This window comes from Apaloderma vittatum, unplaced genomic scaffold, assembly GCF_000703405.1.
Source record: "Apaloderma vittatum isolate BGI_N311 unplaced genomic scaffold, ASM70340v1 scaffold10237, whole genome shotgun sequence".
Lineage (NCBI taxonomy): Eukaryota > Metazoa > Chordata > Aves > Trogoniformes > Trogonidae > Apaloderma > Apaloderma vittatum.
In genome coordinates this window covers 42,779-66,919 of record NW_009725704.1, presented here as the reverse complement: position 1 = coordinate 66,919, position 24,141 = coordinate 42,779, and the positions used below count along the sequence as shown (strand labels likewise).

The window sequence follows — 24,141 nt, the reverse complement described above, 5'->3', positions numbered from 1 at the left end:
CCTGCTGAAGACATGCAAAGAACCCCTTGGTCTCCAGGGCAGAAGATACCTGCTTTGGGACCCAAGTGTGAGATGTTATCAATGTCGAAACCATGCTCAGGAATTTCCAGCGTCCAGTTTGAGCAGTGGAACTGTTGAACATATTTAAACAACTGACATACTGGGAACAGTAAACTGCGAATCTGTCATTGTCATGGTGCTGGTGGGGGGAGAGGCAGTAGCCACAAGGCATCTGTGACATGGCAGGAGGGTCTCTGTGGAGGATCATTTGTGAATTCTCTTGTGTGACTTGGTTGTGGTTCTCGGAGAAATAGGGCAGGAGAACTGACATTTGAGTCTTTCTTTGATGAAGAAAACCATCTGAAGGTAGCCTGAGTGCTCCACTAACTGCATGTCAGAGCCTTGGTTTTGAGTAGCAAACAGATGTTCAGAGGACAGCTAGGACTGAAGTTAAATTTCAGGTCGATGTTTACATGTCTGTGGGAGGCTTGCAAAGAAGCAAAGCAAAATTCTACACAAGCATCTAAGTCTACTGTGTCTCATCTTGCTAGAGTGAACTTGTCAGTTTTCCTTGAGATCGTGATTATTGTGAGGGAAGCTGAAAAGGTGAGAGCAGCACACAGGCTTGTCTTGTCTTTGAGACACCTTGAATGCCAGCACAGGCTGTGGGGTTCCAGGTAGTTGGAGCTAGTACTTTCTGTGCAGCCTTAAAGGATGATAAGGAGATCCATTCCTAGAGGAAGGATTTTTGTCTGAGCACTGGGAGGCTGTCATTCCAACAAGTCCCAAAGTGGGCAGAAGATAGTTTAGTGATTCTCGATATGTTCTCGTTACCTGAGTGGTGTCTTGAGCTCAGTGGGTTGAGCTACTTTGTGTTGGCTGGTGAAGTGTCCTGAGACTGTCTGCCTGCTTGTTGAACTTTGGATCATGCAGGTGAGAGAAACAAAGAAACATAGCCCCATAGCCTGGAAGAGGATCTGCAGTGATGGAAATTCATTGAAGGGTGTCCTGGTGTTGGGAATTCAATCACAACGTGTCCCACTACTCTCTTCAAACCGATACTGCCTCCTTTCTCCTATGCAGCATTAAGCCACACGGTCCACCTGCACGTAGAAGCCTCTTCCACCTTCCAAGTATATTTCATGTTTTATGGGCTGCTGGCACTCTGGATTCACTGGCAGTGCTAGTCTGTTTCAGGAGATTGTGAAGTTCAAGGCTTGCACTTTCCTACTTTCTTTACTGCTTCCCGGCGTCCATTTACAGCTTTTTTGGTTGTGTGGTTCATGAATATGCTGCATGGTTGGTATTTTTTTTTTTCTTTCTGCTGACAGAAGAAACAATGTTGTCAAGCTTATTTCATCTGCTGCTTATCTTAAATCAATTGAATGCTTCCAACTGCCTTTCAGGAAGCTTTTTCTGGGATCTGCTGTAAGTAAACTCCTTGCAGCTTCCTTTCTGCAAAGCAGAAGTTTCACTAAGTGCTAGTGCATAATGTAACGGTGATTTGACCTGTGGTTTACAAAATAACTTGTCAATGTTTTAAGCATTTTATTGGTAAGATCTCCTGAGGCTTTTTGGATAAAATCACTTGCATGTTTTAAAATACTGGAATCCGTTTGCAGTATCTAATGGTCATGGTATATTGACTGTATTTTGCCAGTGTAGATCCTGTTCTGTGCTAGCTTTTTAGCGAAATCACCATACCCACTTAACAGTTTAGAGATGAGGAGAGTTCTTTTAAGACTTGATATTTCCTTCCTCTTTGTGAATGTGCCCTGTCCTAGTTGTTCAAATTTTGTTTTCAAACCAAAAATAAGAGCATGACCTTTCTCCCTGATACTATTTGCCAGGAAAGTGCTGGTGTAAAGATCCTGAAAGCAGTCTGATGTCTACTCTAGCTTCAGGGAAGGAAGCACTTGCAGACCTCTTTTATTTTCCTCTTGCATTTTCTCACTGTTACAGTTACCTTCTACAGCTTGCATACGTAATTTTAGTTCCATTTTCCTGTCCTATGTTCTCTCAGTAAGATGCTTTGCTTTCAGTTTGTGTTTCTTTGAGATACAGGCTTGATTTTTCTGTCCAAAACTCTGTTTACAACTGCAGTACCCATGGCATATCTTCTGTAGCACTATTTGTATATTTTGCAATTGCTGTAGTATTTTCTTCACCTGTGCATTTCTAAAACATTCAAGGGAGATTTAGCTAAGCACCAAACCAGAAATGCATGTGAAACTCTTCAGTTAAGAAGGTTGAAAACCTGTGTGATGTTAAGTCAGTGTGTCAAATCAAATCTGGTAACAGATTAACCTGTAAACAAGACCCAGATATCTCTCTGTCTGAATCTATTTTGTCACTGAAGGTGTTTAGAAGCCTACTTACATTAGCTGCCTACTACATTAAACCATCATAGAAAGTAAATTGAATTGTCACCCCTTCTGTTGCATGACATACCATTTAGAGAAGTAGAGTTTTTTAAGAGAAGACTTCTTTTGCTGATGAGAACTGTTACTGAAAAAACCCAGCAATTAAAAGGCCCTTGCCAAAGGGTCTGTGAAGTTTTTCCTCTGCACTGGGTATACTGTGAGAGTGAGGCTTTGACTGAAGTATTTGCAACTGACAGAAAGACTTCCCTACTGAGTTTTTTAATTTGTTCCATATAAGTTATCTAGTAAGTTTGGTAAGGATGAGAGAAGCAGAACACTATGAAGCTCTGATACAAGCTGAGATGTGCTGTATACATTTAACCAAGTTTTATGCAAAAGCTGCGCTGAAAAGTGATGGTGTCTGCAGGAGATGTGAAAATAATTCACTAAGGTGGTCAAATTGGATGACTGAGCAAAAACCAGTTAAATCTGTCTTTCATTTGATAACTAGTTCAGCAGATTTGCTCAGTTCTGTGTAAATAGGCATTCATGTCCTGCTAGATCTCCAAAAGTCACGTGAGTGAACCGGTGGAGAATACTCCAGATATCCTACCACTGTGCTGTGTCGCTGTGGCCATGGACTGTGGCAGTAACAGAGATTTAGACAAGCCAATGATATATAGCTTTTATATGTTTAAAAGCTAGGCTTTTTCTGTGTAAATTTCAGTCCTTTGGTGAGCAAAGTTCAGCACTCACAAGTGATGGGATGCTGAGCCTGGGGCTGTGAAAATTCTGGCAAGAAACAAAAGTTGAGGTGAAGCTTAGTAAGCAGAACCACGCAGCAGCTGCAGTGTCCCATGGGGACTGGAAACATCTGGACTGTTTGGAAACAAGTGGGGTACTGTCTACCTGCAGGTTGTGACAGTTGTGTACATTCAAGCCCTGGATGTTAACAGACTGGAGAATTTACAGGTGAGCAGGGGAGCATCTGGTCATGTTTGACAGTGTGGAAGGGTTTTTGGGATGTGTGCTTTATGTAGCACCTTCCTCGATTTCCTATATGAAATGATGCTGAAGTTAAATGGATTTAGTCATTGAACATGTCTCCTCTTAGCACAGGAATCTGGAAACCCTTCCAAGCAGTCGCATGTGTCCCTGCTGCTATCGGTCACTGTCCAGCAGGCAGAAAGGGTAGGAGTGACTGGTAGAAAGCTCTTTGTTGGAAAATGTATTGTAAATCAAATAAACGTAGTAGTTTTGTCTGTCTCTGGACAGGGTAATGAATTTGCAGCTCATCTGAGTAGGAAGATGCTAATTCATGTGATTTAGGAGGGATTCTAATTCATTCTCAAGACATCTGGCAAAATGGGAATCCCTTGGGTAGATCAATTTCCTACCACGGGCAAGAGAATAGAATCTCTCTTTTCCTCCCCCTCCTTCTTCCCGAGCAAAATCTTAGTTCTGTGGATGTTTAGAGTGGTCAAATTGAGATAAACTCTTTGCTACATGAGCGGGAACTGCAATGTAAGTGTTTTCACTTTTAAAATTGTTATTATTTTCATAAACTGTTAAGAATTAATAAACTCTTATTGTGCCCTTTCCATTTATTCTGGACTACTTACTAAAGATCTCTACTCAGTTGAGGTAAATTTAGTGGTAGTGATGGCTTACTGCTGAGGCTATATGGATTGCTCTACAGTTGCCTTAGTCAAAGAGCTGATGGATCTTTGAAGGGCTATTTCACATACTAAGCAAGAAAAATTCTACCCGTAGATGCAACCTTAGTTCTTCAGGTACTGACGGAAATCTGTGCTATGTTCCTGCACACTGCCAGTTAACAAGCGAAGTGGAATTTCATAGTAACTCTTCTCCCATCTGGCAGAGAGCAATTCTCTGGTCAGCCCAGACCTCTGCTCACATCAGGCAATAACAAAACGTTATCCTCTGTTTACTGTATCGTTTATGCCTGGTGGTACACGAAGGTACCGCTGTGTTTCCGTCACGTCATTCTCAAAGGGAATACACTGAGGCGTAAAGTAAGTGCTCTCTTGCCCACTTGAGTGGAACAGTGTTTATCTGTAAACCAGTAGCTTGTTTTCTCTGGCAGAAGAACAAAGCATAAAGTAATAAATGTGACTTAAGTCCTTTCTTTCTCCATGGTCTTCGAGACTGAAGGAATCTCTTGGCTGCAATAACCAGCCCAGCTCTGCGGGACTGTGCTGTGAGGAGGAGTCGGAACGGAGCCTGCTCGGGGCTCTCTGCAGTCACAGCAGGGGCTGCTGAGGTGCCGCTGAGCACCAGCAGGTCCCTGGGGCCCCCTGAGCAATTATTCTTCCTCTGAGCATGTTCAGGAAAATCTTTTCCTCCTCAATATAATTTGGTTCTGATTGTATGAGAATGCAACGGAACCTTTCTTTTTAGACCTGTCTCCAGGCTGGGAACACCAAGATGGCGGTGACACATTGAATCTTTGTAACAGGCTCAGAAAACCATTAAACTGCTCTTTTATCCAGCTCTTTCCTTTCTTAAGAGTAATGAAAGAATGAGAAGAGTTTCACGGAACAGTCAGTATTGCTGTTCAGCTACTCCACATGCAATCACATGCCTCTGATGCTGCTCTGCTTTTACAGGGATCGTGTGAATCAAAACAACTGAATTATATCAGGGGTCAGGTCCTGGCATGGCCTGTGCTTCCTCCAGCCTGGAGCACCTTTTGGGTTCAGGTAGTGGGAAACACAAGGGTTCCTCACGCTCAGGTGGGAGATGAGGATGTCCAGGAGCTGTGCGTGTAAAATGTTTTGATTTCTAGGGCACGGAAGGGTACCCGTGTGTCAGGGTGTGATTCCCAGGGAGAGAACAGTCCTCGTTAGACACACCAGTCTGGTGCCACTTGCCAGCCTCGCATGGGTTTTATAAACTGCTTTCAAGAAGTACGTGGGAGGTGCTGAGTTTCTGGCTCTGCAGTGAGGACGTGTGCTCTACCTGTTGGCGCAGGGTTCAGACGGGGAAACTATTACCAAAGGCTCAGTTGTAGAAAACCTAACAGACTTCAAGGGCTGGAGCACGGCCTAGCCAGCCCTTCCCTCCCTTCTGCCTTCCTGCTGGAGGGTGCCCAGGCCACGAGTTTGGTGTGTTGACTTAGTCCTGAGGAGGGTAAGCAGTTTGCTGCGGTCTCTTATTTCTGTTGCTTAAGCAACCTTTGCACCTCGTGCTGCGTATCGCTGTGCGCTGGAGCCTGAGCACCTGTAGAAGGTGAGCAAGGCAGAGAGTGAAATGGAAATACGTATCGATTCTGCTGTTCAGCTGGGAGCAGTTACTGAGGAAGTGAGAGTGCTCCAAAGCACATTAACACTCCATTCGTGTTTTGCAGGGAAGAGGAAGCCATTTGTCAAATTGCTTATCGTGAAAATGCGTTTTGAATGCTCTGCTTCCAGTGTAGCATTTCTTTTTAAAAGCACTAATTAAACTGTGCCCTTTCATTCTTCTAATTTCTCCCACAGCCCCTCCATGGCACTTTATTGGCCTCTGTGTAATGATGTAGATTTTGTTGTTGTGTGGTGAGCGACCAGCTCCTAAGTCGTGTGCTGGATTTAGTTAGGATGTAATCTTTTGGCCATCTGCTCAGGCACTCCCTGTGTGTGCATCCCTCCGATTTGCAAGCAAATGTTAAAGGTGATCTCGAATCTGCAGATGTTCACAACACCCAGGTTCCCTTTGACTGAATACAAGCATGTTCCTGCTTAGGAGGTTTGAGCAGTGTGTTGGCTGAACCTCACAGTAATTTGACATGAGCAATTTTAATACTCTGGCTACTATGTGGAGCACCCAGTTAGGAAAAAAAATTACTCTCCAGACTGATTGAAAAAATAAGTAGATAGCAGGGATTTCTCTGTATAACTGAGTTTAAGAATACTGATATGTGTTCTATTGTTCGTTCTTTCTGCCCTTCCACAATGATTCTGGGCTTTTTTTGCAATCTATGTCTTGTGTTTTCCCTTCCTAGTCTTTAGTAGGAGTCTGTCTCTGGAATCCTGTTGTAGCTTTTTGTTTTTTAATAAGTAACATGCAAAGCTTCAACTTTATTTATTTTTTTTTCTTGTCTCTTTATTTGGAGTAACACCAAAGTGGTGATAGATTCCCAGAGGAAAAAATATTAATATTAATTTTCATTTCTTTTTTATCTATCTGTCTAATTTGCATTTGATTATTTCAGGGAACCCACTATCTGCTTTCTAATAGCTCTTTGAACTGAGGTGTAATAGCTGTGTCTCTGATATGCCCGAGTCTTAGGACTTTTAAATGATTAAATGCATCTTTGCTTGCCCAGTGAGAGCAGGTGCATCTCTGTGCGTTTTTATCATGCAGTGCTCGCACATGGCAGTGCAAAGTGCTAGGTTTCGCTTTATTTTTTAATCTTCTATTGTTCTCATTCCCTCCCTGCTGGCCTTCCCATACAGTGGCGCAGGAGGATTACGGTTCAGCGTAGTTCAATACTTGCCTCTGAATGGCAAGACTTCCTATGCTACTCAGTTTGCTGAGAGAAGCCATTTGAAGGTAAATAGAATTTAACATTTCCAGATAGTTTTAAAAATGTGCCCTGTCCAGAAGTTCCTGTGGAATGGTTGGCAGTGAGTCAGGAAATCTCTGATTTAGACCTTTGACTTGCTTTTGTGTTCAGGTATTTACTTTGTGACAATGCAGAAACATCTGTATCTGTAAAACTTGGTCTTGCTGAGAGCTCTAGGTAATGTTTCACTTTTGTGATACAAATTTTATTTTATACAATGTGAAACAGAACATATTTCGATTTCAGCCTTCTGTCTTTCTGCCCCTGCAGTACCAATGAGTTTTCAGCCTTTGTTGCAGCACTGTGCGTAATTAACTGTTAATACATCAAGCTCCTCCACAGCTTCATTATTACTCCTTTGTGTCCTTTCTTGAGCTCTTCCACAGAGGAGCTCTAACCAGAGGGAAGGAGGCAGTGCAAGTAAAAAAGTTTCTCTGGGGAAATTAACCTTATTTTGCCTTTCCAAAGCCCTGGTCCCTTGGCAGTGGCACGGGCGTGTGCTGTTCAGTGCCGTGCAGTCCCCCACCGTGAGCTCCCTGCACTGATGAACAGGCTGGGTCTGGGCAGTGTCCCTCAGCTCTTTCCAGCTCTGAACCCCCAGACACTTGCCCTGATTTATGGAGATCCATATGCTCTCACGGACAGTCCTGATCCTGAGGTGGTATGGGAGCTGCACCTTTGCAATGGTTTTTACACACCCCTAGAAAGTCCTTTCCTGTGGGCTAACATGACAAGAACGTGTCCAAGTCACTTTTCATGGGAACTTTTTCAATACACCGTGTTAACCTGCGGATAGATCAAAAGCGTTGAGACTATGGGGTTTGTGCACCAGCTCTTGTTCATAAGCCTTGTTTCCGCAGCTAAAGATGTAATTTGTGACGTGCAGCTTGTCTAGAGACATGGGATTCCTCCCTGGTTCTGACTAAAGATACAATACTCCGTTTTTGTTTTGTGGGTCTGTAGCAGGTGTGTGATCTCCATTTAGCGTTGCAGTTGCTCCAGGATATCCCTGTTACTGCGAGCCCCGGTTCAGCTCTCTCCCAAGCCCCACGCGAACACACTTTCCAGCATGCCGAGGCAGTGCAGGGTTTGCTGCCTTTTGTCAAATGAACCTCTTAATATTTAGAGGCTGAGACCACAATGTGCAGACAGCATCTGTTGCTTAGTTTGCATATTGCTTGCTGCAGAGACAATCTCTGGTCTAGGAGCCATTGGTCCATTCCGGCAGCTTTTATTGACAAATAAGACCAAATTTTCTCACTGAGGTTGCCTCCGCTTCTCTGCTAACAGCAGTGGAGCTTGTTACCAACAGGGAGAGAGGCCAGCTGAAGCTTACTCTGCATCCCCTGCCCTCTTTCTCCTTTTTTCCCTTCCCTCAAGCACATGCGCTTGTTTCTTTGTCTCCTGCCTCTTGCAAAGGGAGGGAGAGGGGAGGATCAGAGACAAGCTGGTGTCTGCCCACTCTGGGGCAGTATTTCACGAAATGCCTGCTTTTGTGTGATGTGCAGAGGCACCCAGAAAGTGGTTAGATCACCTTACCTGTTTCTCAGTGGTGAAACAGACTGACCAATTTGGATATTAAAAAGGAATTTGCGTCTTCAGTCAGCAGAAATGCTGGCCCTCGCCATTGTATGTTTTTCACCGTTAGATTTAGCATCAGGAATGCATCAGGCTCCAAACCTGGGAAGAAAACGAACTTGTTTATTTTGAACCTAAGGGCTTATGGGTCTTGGCAGTCCTGGGTAAAAGCTACAGCTCTTTTAACTTCCCTTTGAGATGCCTCTGGCTCATGCTGTGCCTTGTACAGCACTTCCTTCATCCAAACATATATACATAGACTAAAAATGCTTGTAAAGGAGAATTTCTCAAATAGCAAGTATGTTCTCCACCATCACACTCCATTGCAGCTCTGTGCATGTGACTGTGTAAAGGCATTTTATTTTGTTTTATTTTATTTTGGTTTGATTTATTTTAATTTTTTAACATGACTTTCTAGAACATTTATCTTGGAAGTCAGACTCTGTGAGCCCTTACTAAGCGTTGGGTGCTCTATTTTCTCAACGAAACCTCACTGTACCAGCTTTTAAATCTTTTTTCTCTCTGGTATATCTTGCTTGATAGCTTGTTAGATATGTTTTCTTCTTAGTGTTGGTTTTCCACTGGGAAAACTAGCTGGAGCCTAGAGATGTCTTCTCTTAGTGCTTCCATTTAGCAATACCAGTGAGGATGTGAGCTTGCAAAAGAGAAATGTACACAAAATCTCCCATAGGTAGACATGGACCATCTCCATCTGGTGAGATAAGAGCCAGTGCTGTTTTATGTTTTAACCATTTCGATATGTACTATCCTGGAATTAAATTAACAGACAAGAGCTTGGAAAAATGTCATTTGAGTTTAGACTGCTGCTTGTTTGGTCTAGTGGATTAATTTCATATTCAGATGTCATACTATTCAGGCTGGATTATTTTCAAGTTGTGGTTGAAAGTCTGCATTGTTAGGAGAATTTATTTTTAAAGAAATGTTTATATATTCTAGAATGTCTGTAACTTTAAGTGAGGTGGTAAAAATGGTGTCTTGCTAAGCAGCAGTAACTTCTGATTGCAAAGGACAGGTTTTAAAATTGGTTTGTATTAGCCCTATTACATTGCTTGCCAGACATTAATCCTGTGATTATTTTTAAAATGCATTGATTTGGAGAGGTGACACAGGGTACAAAAGAGATTTTTGTCTCCAGATCTGTTAAACTATTAAAACAAGTGTGGATTTCCAGCTACCAGGCCTCTACTGGGGATGCTGTTCAATTAAAGTGATGTCCTGTGACACTCTGACTCAAATGAAGTGGTAGCAGGACAAAAATCACTAACAGACTTTTTTTTTTTCTACTCTTTACAGTAAAAAAAGCTAAACTTCAAGGACCACCAGGTAAGCCATGCTCTGCTGTTTGTGGCATTGGTGACACCTGCTTTCTTGCTCGTGCTGTTCCCTCCAGTTTTCATCTACTTCATCTTGACTCAGGAGTGACAAAAGAATCCAAGCAGCCTGAGTTGGTAGAATGCTTGAGGCTGTGAACTAGCGTCACAGTGCTAAGAAACCTCTACCTGCTCACCTCAGCCAAACAGGTGATGGGTGAGGAAAGATGTTCCTTTGCTGCCACCAACTCCCACCCCACCCTGCCCTTTCCTCTCATTCTCCCTCTGTCCCGGTTAAAAGCAGGGTCTGAATATGTCCACTGAACAGAACTGGTGTGTGCCTGTCTGGATTCGGTGCCTCCTTGATACTAATCGGGACTGCTGGACGGTACTGCAGGAGTGATTCATTCGCTTGTGTCTCAGTCTGTTAATGGCTGTCCTTGAGGTTGAAACCCCATCCACTACGTTTTGAGTCTGCATAATAACAGCTGATGACACACAGAATTTACAGTCTAGGTAACTGTTTCACTGTAGTTCAGTAACTAGCAAAGAGTCTCTTGGCAGGCAAATATGTTTGTCATATGAAATTCAATGTACAGTTTATGGAAGAATAAGCAATTTACTTCTAGAATAACACCTATCTGGGTGTTTAGGTCTGAAGCAATTTCACAGCTGTAGTCTTGACTTGTTCAGCGTTATTCTCTTGAAATAGCCATCTTTAGATTACAGCAGAAAGCTTCACAGGTGTCCTTGTCTACTCCATGTCAAGTCAAGATCTGTATGTGTATCAACCTTTAATTTCCAGGGAAGGAGAGCTGAGTGCCCGGGCTGGAAAGGAGATAGTGCGTACTTTATCCTTTCTCTAATCAAGAAGCCTTCTCATGGCTGCAAAATATTTATCCTGTAGTCCAGGTTTAACTTAACTGAAGCATGTGGTTTCACTGACAAGCCCAGTGTCCCAGGAGAAGTCAAGTGATGTAGCTAGGTATGAGGGAATCTGACTTTCAGTGACTCCCACTTCTTCCTGAGATTCTGGATGATATAGTTTCCCTTTCCTTCCTTTCTGTTAGGGTATCTGAAGCTAGATACCGGGACATGCCTATAGTAGCCCGCAGCAATGACAGATGAATTTTGACAGTATTAAAATGGGCTGTGATATAACTTAAGAGTGGGAATAGAAGCAGCAGAAGACTGAAATATTAAAATATGTACTCTGATTTCTAGCTACTCTGCGTATGTCTTGTTCCAGGCTCAATGAGACCGAGGTAAAGTTAGGTCTGAGGTGCTAACTCCCATTAAAAAGGAGTTAGGTCATTCTCAGATGCTGACACTTAAACTTTATATGTGCTTGATGCCTTTTGTTTTAATAGCAAAGAGGTAGCAGCAACTAGGGAGAAAGTTGTTCCAGGCTTTTTCTTCAGATTTAAAATAAAAACATCTAAACAAAGCCTGTCATGTCAAAATATGAGTGTAACGTGGTTTTTCTAGGTCAGCTAGTTTAAGCAATACAGATCAGTTTTAGCATATTCAGTGTAAATCCTTCTGCCCCTGAATGGTCTGTAAAGTACTTTGTAGATTCATGGGTGGAAAACCAGGTTAGAACTAGGAGAGCAGTTGCATCAGAAAGGAAGAGATGATACGATCAGCCCAACTGCTTTGTGCTTGTGTATTACGCAGGTTTGTTCTTCTGTTTGCGTGATGGGCCCTGTTGCTGCAGGCTGTGTCTTCTTCCTCTGTCTGCATTTCTGTGACATCTTATACACAAAGTGTCTGTGTTCCTCAAGATTTTGCACTCTTTCTTTGTCCCTGACTTACTGCAAGTGCTTAACTACCTGGTTTTGTGCATGAATTTCTGAAAATCTGTGCCTGAAAATTTGATGGCTCGTGAAAACCATCTTGAACGTTTGCCTCCTTAACCCAGTGACATCTTCCCATATGGGCTTTTCATTTTGGGTCCCCCTGGGATGCAGTGTATGGACTGAAAACCTTTAAATGTTGCACTTAACATAGTGACAGGGGATAACATTTTGCCTCTCTTTCCTCAGATAAATTCAATACGTATGTGACCCTTAAAGTGCAAAATGTGAAGAGCACGACAGTAGCTGTGCGAGGCGACCAACCCTGCTGGGAACAGGACTTCATGTTGTAAGTATGGTGTTGTGCAGTGATGAGGTGCTTGTGGTGGAGTCCTTCCACAGCACTGGTGGTTCTAGGACCTGCTTCTGCGTTGTATTAGTTGGGGCAAAATGCGTAAGGCTGGTGACAACCTAAATCATTTGCTTTTCTCTTGTACATGCTGGCCTGTGCTGAAGGAGATAGTGCTGGGAAACTGTCTCTGATGGTGCCATGGGCTGTATGTAGCAACATGTGTACCAGGTTGCCTGGACTCCTGTTCGTAGATCTGTGTGTCAGAATGCAGCAAGGGCCACCTGCTCCTGCAGGGGCAGGGAGCTGGAAGCAGAGTGTGCTAGGATGGCTGATAGGGCAAGGTCCTCACCAGCCAGGGCGCTTTCCTGCAGTACCTGTGCAGTGCAAGCTGGGCAAGCCTGAGGATCAGGCCAGTGTCTGCTGAGAAGTCGGGGTATCTCGGCATGGGAGATGCTCTTGTCTACTGATGTTTTCTGCCATCAGCCTCGTGCCCATCAGTGTGTTTTCCACTTCTCCTGCTCCAGCTTTAGGGGCTGCCAGTCCCTGCCATGAGCAGCAGAACCAATTCCAGCTCTTGCAGGGTTTCCAGTGCAGTTGGCACTTGTTATTTGCTCTAGTCCTCATAGTCCTGACAGGTAGCTAGGGATTTCCCAGTATCTTTTACAGTAGTGGGGTTTTCTTGCTGGTAGATGAATGTCTTGATGTATTGTATCTGCTCCTGTTTCTATAGCTTTATAAGACAAAGTTAATTAAATATGCCAAATCCTGGACTCTTGAGTGCTTATCTCTGAACTTTGGACACTGCTGTTGGGAAGAATGATGTTGTGTTAATCTTGTGGAGTTAAAGCTAAGTGCTGCTGGTTTTGAGTGAGTCTGTGGTGTTTACATAGTATCCGTAGCAAGAGACCCAGGTGGGATTTTCTGTGTGTTTCCTGTTCCAGCAGCAGTTGGTTCTTTGCTGAAAGTGTCAAAGCTTTGCCTCTGGTTGAAGAGTTCACCTGGGCCAGTGCAGTGTTGCCATGATAGCTGTGTTCCCATCTCTGTTGTTTGGTGGCACTCTGCTTCTGGAGCAGCACACGAGTTGTGTGCTTCTGCAGGGTGAGTCTGGAGCCAATCTCTTGGCATCTGGTGAAACCCTTGTGCTCCTGAACACCACCATCCTCTCAGCTCTGCAGTTTCTGGTCAGACAAAGGCTGTGGTTATCACTGATGTAAACCGTGCGGCACAGGGGTAAGGTTGGGTCGGGGCAGGGAGTTGTACCTATCTGCCAAATCACACGCTGGTACCCAAACTTTTAATTCTCTCTTCCTGTGACATGTGCACACTCTGTGGATAGGAACTAGCTTTAAACATGGCCAGCTGCAGAGGAGACTGCTCACCAGTGGTTTAAGAATGGTGCTTATTTATGTTGAATGATGGCTTTCACAGATGCTCCTCCTCCTTCCCCTTAAACAGCTCCTGGAACCGCTTTGCTGTATCAGCTCGAGCTTAGCTAGCATAGGGTAAGGTCACTGTGCTGCTCTGTAATTAGTTGCTAGGGCATATGTAAGCAGAATATTAGCTGAGCTACCTCACCATTATTGTCCCTGCTTTAGCCAGGCAACAGCACAGTTGTTCTGATGCTTCTTTATAACAAAAATACTGTATGTGGCAGGGAATGTGTTTTGCACGATCCTGTGTACATTGAGTTGTCCCAGGAGAAATAACACTGATATTTCAATACTGCTATTCACTGGTTTGCTTTTTTTCTTTCTGGAGTTGGAAGACTTCTGTACACAGTAGATTTTCCCTGAGGGAAGGATGCTTTTACTGTCTGTGTTATGTTTACCTTTTTTTATGAGGCATGGTAGAGGAACAGACTACAATCAAGAAAGTGCTTTCTGTCTGTGTTGGTTTTACTTTCAAACTCCTTGTGACACATAACACTGCAGAATTTGGGGCTCTAGTGTTGTTTAACTTTTGCTTATTTACCAGGCCAGTAAAGCACTTTAATGTATTCTTTGGGGGCATCTTCTAATTTTGAAACAGCTTTAAATGGACTGCATGTTTGCAGCAAGCACCTCCTGGAAGTGCAAACTGATGTTTAGAACATGGAAATGATTGGAAATGTCTTTCATTTAAATTGTGTGCGTGCAGAAGGGGATGACACCAAATTCCAATCTCTGCTCCTTTGTTCTTTGAAGCTATTCTGCATGTAACCAGGAGGTGGAGAAAGGGAGACACAAAGGCAGTCAAGCCACTGTACTGAAAATCTTTTATTTCTTGTTCTTAGCTGATGTGCTGTCCTGTGGGGTTCTGTACAGGAGCCTATTGGGAGTCTTATGATCAATGTCTTGCTCTGCTGATATGTGTTGAAGCGAAGAATGTGATTTTACAGTGTGTCTGAAAATGGAGTATTTCTTCCTTTGCTTTCTAGGGAAGTTGAGACGGCAGAAAATCAGTAGTTTCTGTTGTTACTGCAGGTTTGTGCAGTCATCTTCCAAGAGGCAAGCAGTGTGGGTGCAGAGCAATGATAGTGTAGGTGGCTAGCAGTTTGGCTGAGTAGCCATATCCAAGCAGAGGGAGTTGGAGACTCAATTTCAAAATGCTAGCACTAAATTCATAATCAGCCTGTGTAATAGCTTGATTTTGAAATATGTGGACTGTGTCACCCAAGTGCTTGACACTCCTGACCTCAATTTCCGTATCTTAAGTAAGAATAGGAGTGCTTGGGTTTAAAATAGGTATTAATGTGCTTTGTAGCTGTAGGGTTTGTCTTGAACCCTGTAGATACAATATTATCTTTTAAAGTTTTAAGAAGTCTCAGGGGTAGAGCTCAAATAGCTGCTGGGATTTAGGGCAGGTTGGTTGGATTTTTATTTTTTTTTTTGCCCATGTTGGCAGTCTATAGAAATTAGTGACTAATGTGCTTTTAAATTCCTTTGATAAGTTTAATGTGGATACATTTGGACGGAAGGACAGCAGGCAGCAGCACTGTGTGTCCAGGATGCCTACTTCTGGCAATTAGCAGTTGCACTAAAGGGAAGCTGTGAGCTCAAAGAGGTAGGAGCAATAGCCTTACTTCATGATAAGTGTGAGACAATTGTGTATCAACAGATATTGCAGAATTCTTCTCTACTTCATTTTTTTAACCAGCATTCAGGCTCTGTGTGTATAGTGTTGTTTTTAAGTAGGCATGTTAAGAAACAGCATGGAAGAGGGAGGCATAAATGCTACGACTCATTGGGAAGAAGTGAATTTGAGATGCATCCTTTCCTTACTGAGAGGGGAGATGTTCATGAAAACCTTCAGATAAATGTTTCCAAGAACTTGGCACTCCGTGACTGTGTGGCTGCATTGCCACTTACTGCCAGAGCTTCTCGTGGCTCAGAGCCTTGCCCTGTCACACAGAGGAAGAAGCTAATGCTGGAGCAGAAGCGGTGCAACGCAGCCCTGAGCAACAGGTTGTGCTGCTGATGCAGGCTGTGCTGGGTTTGGGACAGGCGGCAGCTCCGCTGACAGATCAATGTTGGCGTGTTTGGACGTGCCAGAATATGCTCGTGCTGCTGTTCCTGCCAAGGAGGAGACACCCACTTTGTTAGAAACGAGGTGCCTAATGACAAGGAATAGCTCACCTCTAGCTTGTGGCCCAGGATGCACTTCCTCCTCCTGTGCACATAGCTGCAGAGACAAGTTCCCAGCTGACAGTCCATGCGTGACATAGTTCAGGGCTTTAGTTTTCATTCTTTGTGTAAACATGATAAATCAGTCATTAGGATCCAGCATTCTCTGTGAGCTGCCTCGACCACACATTTTCACAAGTTCTCTGTAGCTTAACATACTGATGTGCTAATAGTTCAGTGGTACAACCATGGAGGTAATACAGAACCCAAGGTAGAATTAAACTGTATTCTCACCTGTGCTGCATTTCCTTTTCTTGCAGTGAGATCAGTCGGCTGGACCTGGGCCTAATTGTTGAAGTATGGAACAAAGGACTGATCTGGGACACCCTAGTTGGGACCGTGTGGATTGCTCTGAAGGCCATTCACCAATCTGATGAGGTTAACCTGACACTGAAGCTTTTTTCTTTCCTTTTTTTTTTTTCTTTGACAGCTCCAATGTTGATAGTTAATGTGTTAACAAGTCTGGCCAGGAAAACTTGCACTTGCAGTCGGGAAGGCTGGGTGAGGGGAGAGAGCTGCTGACATCACGTTTTTTATTTTGTTTTTGAAGGAAACTGCCAATAGTGAGACCAAAACAGAGCTTAATCCATGAAGGAACACATATAGTTGACAAGTATCTGAAGTCTTAGGTATTGAGCACTTAGTCTGATGCAGAAATTTCTGTTCCTGTGAAGGACAGAGGGTGCCCTGATAAGATGCATGCTGGCCTTTGAGGTAGGCCTGGAGCATGTTTACATTATCTTATAAAGCATCTGGTTGCAGTGTTAGAAGGTATCTTGTGGTGCTAATATAAATTGAAAAAAGTAGGAAATGAGATGTGCCAAACTGTCCAAACTATTGAATTTGGTTTTTTACCTCAAATTTCAGGGCCCTTATTAAGATTATTGAATTTGAGCAGGAAGAGAGAGCTTATATTTTTCATAAAAGGGAAAGATTTTGCCCAGCAGTGTGGCCTTAGGGTTTAGCTGGTGCTCAGTTCCTCTGTCTGTCCAGACACTCCTTGGTGCCTGCTGTTGAGGAGTTGCCTCTGCAGTTCCACTGAGAGGACAGTAGTTCTGCTAGGAGGTGTTTGCTGTTTGTCTTGATAAACGCCTTTGAGATTTGGAAGAAAAGCTGACACGATGATTCTAACATGTGCTGAATGGATGTGATTTGATGTTAAAATGGGGTACCAGGCCTTGGTAATACTGTAGGGCTCTTGCTGGAGTCTTTTATCTTGGCAAATGTGTGACAGTTGCTGCCCAAGTACATTACAGACTTGAAACTTCACCTATGGCTTGTGATTTCACAGGAAGGTCCTGGGGAGTGGTCTACACTGGAAGCAGAAGTTGTAATGAAACATGATGAAATCTGTGGAACCAAAAACCCGACTCCTCATAAAATTTTGCTGGACACAAGATTTGAATTGCCTTTTGGTGAGTGCGTTTCACTGTCTTAGCCAGGGTGCTAACAGCGGAGAGAAAGTGTTTGAGAGCAACTTGAATTTTATAATCAAATAGTGCTCATTCTCAGGTCAGTTCAAATAGTTATGTGCAGATTAAATTGCTGGTGTTCATTTCTTGTTTGACTTCTTTCTAACAAGTTCAGAATAAATAGGGGAGATTTTAAGGTCTCTGAGTGCTGGAATGTTTAGACTAGCAGCAGTTTAAGAAACTATTATTACTATTTCAGGATTGTGCAGTCAGACATTTTGTTCCTAAGCAGGGAACATTCACTTCTTTGTATCTAGACAAATTTGGCTCTAGAAGAGGTTAAGTGCGTTGTTAGAGCTATTCTGTGGTAGGTGCACTTAAACCCTGTTAGAAGCATGCACTTCAGTTAGTGAAACATTAATGCTTAGTGCTCCTGAACATTATCATTAGCAGAGTATATAAATAACTTGGTGTTAAAAGAACTGCCTTTCTAGCAATTACTTGTGGTTGAAAAGTACGGAATATGGAAAAGTAGCTAATTGGAGCAAACCCATTTGAAGTAAAGTTGTGTGATTTTAAATTTTATTCTACTTAAAAAACCCCAAGCAAACAAAAAAAACCACATTAAAACAAATAAACAAACCCCAAAAGTAAGACCTTAGCTAGAGTGCATCCAAGCCTTACGTAACTTCTCTTTCCAGCTCTTAGCTGACTCTTGGGACCCAGAACAGAGGTGATGTTTCTGGGGCTTCTGGATATTTAAGTGTTTCAAAGTTGTCTGTCATCGCAAGGCTCTTCCCTCCCCTCTTGCTTGTTCTTTGCCGCCAGGCCCCTGCAGGGAGAGCAGTCTGTATCATGCTCTAAGCATGGATGGAGCATTTGTGCACCCACTGGCATTGGGCCAGCGACTCTCAGGGTTGGCCATCTGTTGTGGAAAAAAGTTGGGTCATCTGTTGGTCTCATAGCCCCCTTCCTGCTGCAAGGGAGGATGCAGGCTTTGGCCCTGCAGCACTACGATCAATGCAAATTGCGTTGTGTGCTCTCAGGGTGCTATTTTGAGTGCACAGTCTGCTGGGTGGTGCAATTCAAGATGAGTGCAGTGTTTTGTAGATGTCATGAGCACTGCTCTTTAACTACAGTTCAGTGTGTAAAGGGGAAAAGGTATCTGGCATCTCAGCTGTCTTGACAGTTAAGCTATCTAATGTTGGTCGGGAGCCATCCCTCTTCCTCGTGAAAATGTCCTGGTGATTTACTGTTGCTGTCACCCTCTCAGTGGGAAGTTTATTATTGAAATTTCTTGTTATGTAAGAGGAGGAATGACTCGATTTCCTTGTGAGGTGAATCATAGAATCACCTAGGTTGGAAAGGACCTTAGAAATCATCTAATCCAACCTCCCTGGGAAGGACACCTCTCAACTAGACTAGGTTACTCAAGGCCTCATCCAACCTGGCCTTGAACACCTCAAAGGAGCAGGAATCCACAAATTCTCTGGACGATTTATTCCCTCGTACTGAAGATTTTTTTTTCCTAAGATCCAATCTAAATCTGTTTTCCTTCGACTTAAACCCATTTCCCCTTGTCCTATCAGTGGACACTCTTGTAAAAAGTCCCTCCTCAGCCTTCCTGTAGGTTCCCTTCAGGTATTGGAAGGCAGCTATTAGGTCCCCCCAAAGTCTTCTCTTTTCCAGACTGAACAGTCTCAGCTCCCACAGCCTGTCCTCGTAGCAGAGGTGCTCCAGCCCCTGGGTCGTCTTTGTGGCCTCATTTGAACTCGTTTCAACAGATCTGTGTTCTGTGGGGCAAATGTTCAGGCTTCTGAGTGGGAAAGAACACAGCACCCGTAGCTGAAGGCAAGGCTTGTAGCTGCTACCTTCTCTCATCTGAGTTCATACTGACATAGTTCCTTGTAAACTGTCTCTGCTTTAAAAGAAACGAAGTTCTAAATTCTCCCTGTCTGTTGAGAGAGTATCCAAAAGAAAATTTGCTTTCTTGTGCATCTCTTGCTTGGGGCAGCATTGTATTTTGTGATTTCTTTTTTTCAAGCATGGGAAAACAGACTACCTATAAACCATTGCGTGTAAGAGCAATGCTTTGGGATTTTTTTATTTAAAAATGTATAAATTTCTGTTGGACATAGAATTCTGAGAAGTAGGATTTCCTGTGGAAAACTGAAAACATTAGGTAAATGGAAAGCTTTTTGTGACTCTTCTGGTTTTAACACAATTATTCATTTAAAAAACATCTCTTACTTATTTCTTTTCTTACTATGCCAAGAACTGAAATATCAGGAACTCCACACTGCTGTATTGAAGGGTTTTTATTTTACAGCATGAGAAGTTGCCTGCCTGTGCAGTATTTCATAATGTTCAGGAAAAAAATAGGTGCATCAGGTAGCTCTTCCATGGCTTCTCTTGCCCTTCACTTGGAAGAGTGCTGCAGTTTTGCCTTGGATCTTCTCCATTGTCTGTACTACCATGGCAAAGTCAGAAGCAGCTGGAAAAGCGGTACGCATCAAGAGTGTGGGGTATTCCTCTGGAAAATAGCATCTACCCGTATTGCCTTCTCCAGCAGTGCTTCCCTTCTCACCATTACTGAGCATCTCCTGCCATCACCTCTGGAATACAGAAGGACCCTGCAAGATGAGTTAAGGTCTGTCTCCCTGCCCTTGCAGTACTGTGAGACTTGGAGGGGATGCACAGAGGTAGCTCAGCTGACAGCACTGCCTCTGCATCCCTCCTGATGGATTTGTGGATCTTATTCCCTTTAAGTGGAAGGTATCAGCGTGGACTCTTAGGGCTCCACGTGTTAAGACTGTGTTGTCATACAAGCTGGGAACTGGTGCTTTAAACCTACATGGAGGACTAAATGGATGACCAGTCTGCGGTGGAAGTTCTTAAGTCAGCAGCTCTGTTGCTGTAGAGGTAACATTTTGATAACAGCATGTTTGGAGTGACGCTTAGGAACATTGTGTATCATGTTTTATTTCCCAGGTGAAGATTCCCTTGCCTATCGTAGATACCTGAGAACCACAGTGATATGCATACACATCTACAGCATGTGTTCTTTTCCATGTTTGGTAAAATACAGTTGTCTGGGAGAGCAGCTTTAAAAAAAAATACTGTGCTCTTCTGTTTGGCTGTGCTTCTGTGCTTTTTATACCACTTCTGGGTGCTCTATTTCATTCGGCTTAGGTCATACACATAGATGCAGTACCCTGGATTATTCAGGCTGTGTATTTAAAGTGTTTCATTGTATTTGGGTGGAATTTGAGAAGTTTTGGGGGGATTGTAGAGGAGAACAAATGAGTTTGAAAACCAGAAAAGCTGAAGTCCTTGGTGTAAAACATGATTGTATATGCAAAGGGGTTTAGAAACAGGTTTGTTGTTTGCACTATATTTATCCTGGATTAGTTTGCTTCTTCTGCTTCCACCTTTGCTGCTTCTCTTTCCATACGTTCACGATTCTTCTTATCCTACTCTGGAGACTGGCAACAGCTAAAACAGAAAAAAAATGCAGAATGTGCTAGTGCTGCTAGTGTTAGTAGGAAGGCAACATAAAGATTTAAATTGGTTTTTTCAGTATGAAGTTGTTGTTAAGTGCTTGCCAGACCTTGAGCTGGGAAGCAACCATTTCCTGACAGAGGCTGGTAAGAGTTGTAGCCTGCTTCTGGTGATCTAAAATGACCTTCCCTGAGGTCATCCAGGAGTTAAACTTTGTTAACGCTCAGATTTCTAATGGGGCAAAGACCATCTATGGTGGCCTTCATATGTCCCCCATGATCTCACTGCATGTTCCAGATGCATCTCTTTCATTGTGTTTGGTAGTGTTCTCAGAGAGACATTTGCTTGTAGTGTGTAGGAGAGAGAGCAGATCTGTGAGCCCTTCTGCAGTGAGTTTCTGCATGGGATGGACTGTGGTGCTGGGGACCGAACTGTTGTCTTATGTTCTCTGCCAGCCTTATGTTCTTAAGTGTTCAATCTTGCAGAAACGGAATGACTGAAAATCCTCTTCTATAAAAGTGCAGCAAAGCGTGAGCATTTGAAATGTGAAGTGTTAGTGAGAGTTGGTATTAACCCCTAGGGTGCAAAGCATTTTTATGCTTGGTGGTTTTAAAAATGGCGATAAGCTGTCTTCTTGATGGGAGGGAGTGGTGGTTAGTGAAGACAGGCTGCATCACCTTTCTCCACTGATCATATCTGTTTCTTCTCAGGAACAAGACATAAATTTCAAGGAAGGGAGACAGCTTTTCTTCTTGGTTGGTTTAGAAAATTTTCTGGTAGGGGGAAGACAATCGTGATGTTATTGTCTGGAGGTGCTGAATATGTGCTGGCACTGACTTTCCAAGATGCTGCTTTTCAAGTGTAAAATTGTGTAGTTTAAAAGCCATTTTGCTCTGTTCTCCTTTTTTAGTACGGTGGCTATGTGCAAGCCCCTCACAGGATGGAGTACTCAAAAAACGCTTTTGGCTCCCAAACTATAGCACTTTGGGTATGCGCCAGGCTGTTTCTAGTAGATAATTGGAGTGAAACATGCTTTTAGTGTTCTCACCACTCTCAGCCTGGGAGCATGCTGATCTGCATCCAGCCATCAGGTGGAGTAAATGTGCTTTGTTGTTTTATTGTCTTGGGAACCGTAGGAAACCAGAAGTGCTCAGCTCTGTGAAGTTTTTTTCGGTTAGAACTTGTAAAGATTCCTGTATCTCTGGAAAGGGAAGAAATTGGGGTTGTGAAGAGAGGAAGCCAGGTGAAGACTTGTAGGAAAAGGGGGAGAGAGGATGTATTGCTTTCACTTCTAGCACTTGTTCTTAGTCATGCTGACCTGGGGTATGCCCCAGCCCAGGACTTGCTACCTGGGAAAAACTCAGGTAGCACAAGCTGGTGTGCAGGGAGGAAAGCAGTGAACACCAAGCCCAATGTGAAGAAAATACTGAGGGCTGAAACTCTTGGGTATTGCCAAGCTAGCGACCTCTAAGTGGGAATGCTGTCACATTTAGGTACCTGAGGGGGTCTAACTGTGGGTGGAGTAGATTATGTAGATGTAGCAAATTCTCTAATTCCTTCCCCAGTCTCTGTACTGCCGTGTCCTGATTTCTGTGGTGGTGTGGTGTATCCAGATGTCAGGGCCCTGCGTGCACTGATAACCAGTATTAGCACTGAGCAGTCTCACCTGGGACCTCCACCTGCTCATGGGCCAGGAGTCCTACTTTAGATCAGGTCTGAGCTTTTACTCTCGAGTGATGCTGCGGCAGATAATGACCTTGCCACAACCACCTGTAGGGTCTCCCTTGCCTCCTCTTCCTTAGGGAGCAACCAGATCTCACTGCTCTCTGACACCAGGAGCTCAGATAAGACAGGGGGTTCAGCTTCTAGCTGAAGACAGCAGTAGAAGCAAGGACACTTAAGTTTGCAATATTTTGGTGTTGGTATCAAATTAGGATGCCCCAAAAGCAAGTGAACATATCTGCCCATCTGTTCTTGTTCAGTAGCTTTGTTTCACTAACATATGGCCTTGCTCCTCCTGTTTACCAAGCATGATGTCAGCGGAGTCCTGAGCTGCCATCAGATGGCCTCTGTTTGGACTAGTTCAGCTTGCAAGTTAATGTAGCAGAGTGACTTGCACTTGTAATCAAAGCTGAGCAGTGATGTAGGAGCTGGCTAGTGGATGTGGCCTTGCAAGCAATCAGTCTGTGATCTCTGCACTAGGGATTTCCATTCTCTACATTAAAAAAACCCAGCTTGAGCGAAACAGCTGACTGAGGGAAGACACAGATGGATAGTGAGACTATAAATAGTTATAAACTGCTACCTCAAAAAATCAAGAATTCTGTCTCATTGGGCATTTCCTCTTCAGTCAAGCGATGACTCAAGTTCATGGGCCAGTTGCTTCATGTTGTAAGGTCTGCAGTGCAGTAACTATACTGGCATTAGTATTGATGACACGAGTTTCTCTAAGATCAAGACAATGTCCTTAAAGCAGCCTAGACAGCAGCAGATTTTTAACTCTGACTTGAGTAAGAAGCTACTTCAATACAATGGTGTCTGTCCTACTTTAAAAACCTGATAGCTCTGTTGATGAAATGGGCACCTTGGATATGAGATAGGAACAACAAATCCAAGAGCAGGATGGTGCTCTGTGATGCCTGAGCATGCCACTAAACTGCAGTCTTATGGGAAAGCATTGAAGCCTACCATGAGACAACTGCAGTTTCAACAGTGTTGATGCCCGTCCATTCCTTCATCCCTCCTAGACCTCCTTGGTCTTGACTTCAGGCTCCAGACTTGGGTCGTTTTGACTCTGACCTTTAGTCCTCAGTTCATGAGTTTTTCTTTATGTTTTAGAGAAGTGGTTGCTTTCAAAGACAAAATTCCATATGCTTTGCTTTAATGTTTGGATTGCTTTGGGTCTTTGTTGGAGTCTGTCCTCCTAAATCTCATCAAGCTGTATGGTGATAGCCATTCAGTTAAACTGATGTCCTCTTTCTGGATCAATTCTGTCCAAATTTCATTTGAATACCATCCCTGATTTGTATGGAGCTTATCTAATAAATTTGTGCAGCTGTTATCCACAGCCCTGATGATCAAAAGCATGTATGTTTTTCTATAATTCCTGTAATTGTGAAAGACTCTCTCATGTTTCTCTTGTTTTATAATAGCATATAGCAACAAAGCAATTACTGTACATCAGAAAGAGCAGCTAGCACTGCATATTATGGTTAAAATAAATTACTTTGGTCTCCCTTCAAGCAAGGAGAAATGGGTTGTCTTTTTTCCACTTAATGCAGGTTTTCTAGAGCTGGGTAACAAGTTTCCAGTTTCCTAAATCTCCCTTTCAAGTAGGGCCTATTTTATCCCCCTTGTTCAAGTCAGCCGAGTTGTATAAAATTACACTGGTGTTTCTGCTGCAAAATTAGGTGTTAATTCATAGGTCAAGGAAATACCTACTTCTGAAACTTCAAATTCCACTAAATCTGGCATGTTCCTGTTCTTATTGAAAGCAGTTCATGTTCTAGTAAACAGGCCACTATTATCCCATTTGGTCCCCTTGTGTTGCCTGATCTAGTTGAGAGGTGGCATTTCTGG

The 24,141-nt window shown here is 43.3% G+C and overlaps 1 protein-coding gene across 1 annotated transcript in view; it reads left to right on the top strand.

Moving 5' to 3' along the window:
• Positions 1-9,822: 9,822 nt before the first annotated feature.
• Positions 9,823-24,141, top strand: part of LOC104276615 (protein unc-13 homolog B-like) — a gene marked incomplete at both ends in the record, with an annotated part of 55,490 nt that continues 41,171 nt past the window's right edge. Inside the window, 4 exons of the mRNA XM_009873001.1 lie at positions 9,823-9,852; positions 11,885-11,984; positions 15,910-16,027; positions 16,941-17,064. Of these exons, the coding sequence (XP_009871303.1) occupies positions 9,823-9,852; positions 11,885-11,984; positions 15,910-16,027; positions 16,941-17,064 (372 nt within the window). The remainder of the gene's footprint in view (positions 9,853-11,884; positions 11,985-15,909; positions 16,028-16,940; positions 17,065-24,141) is intronic.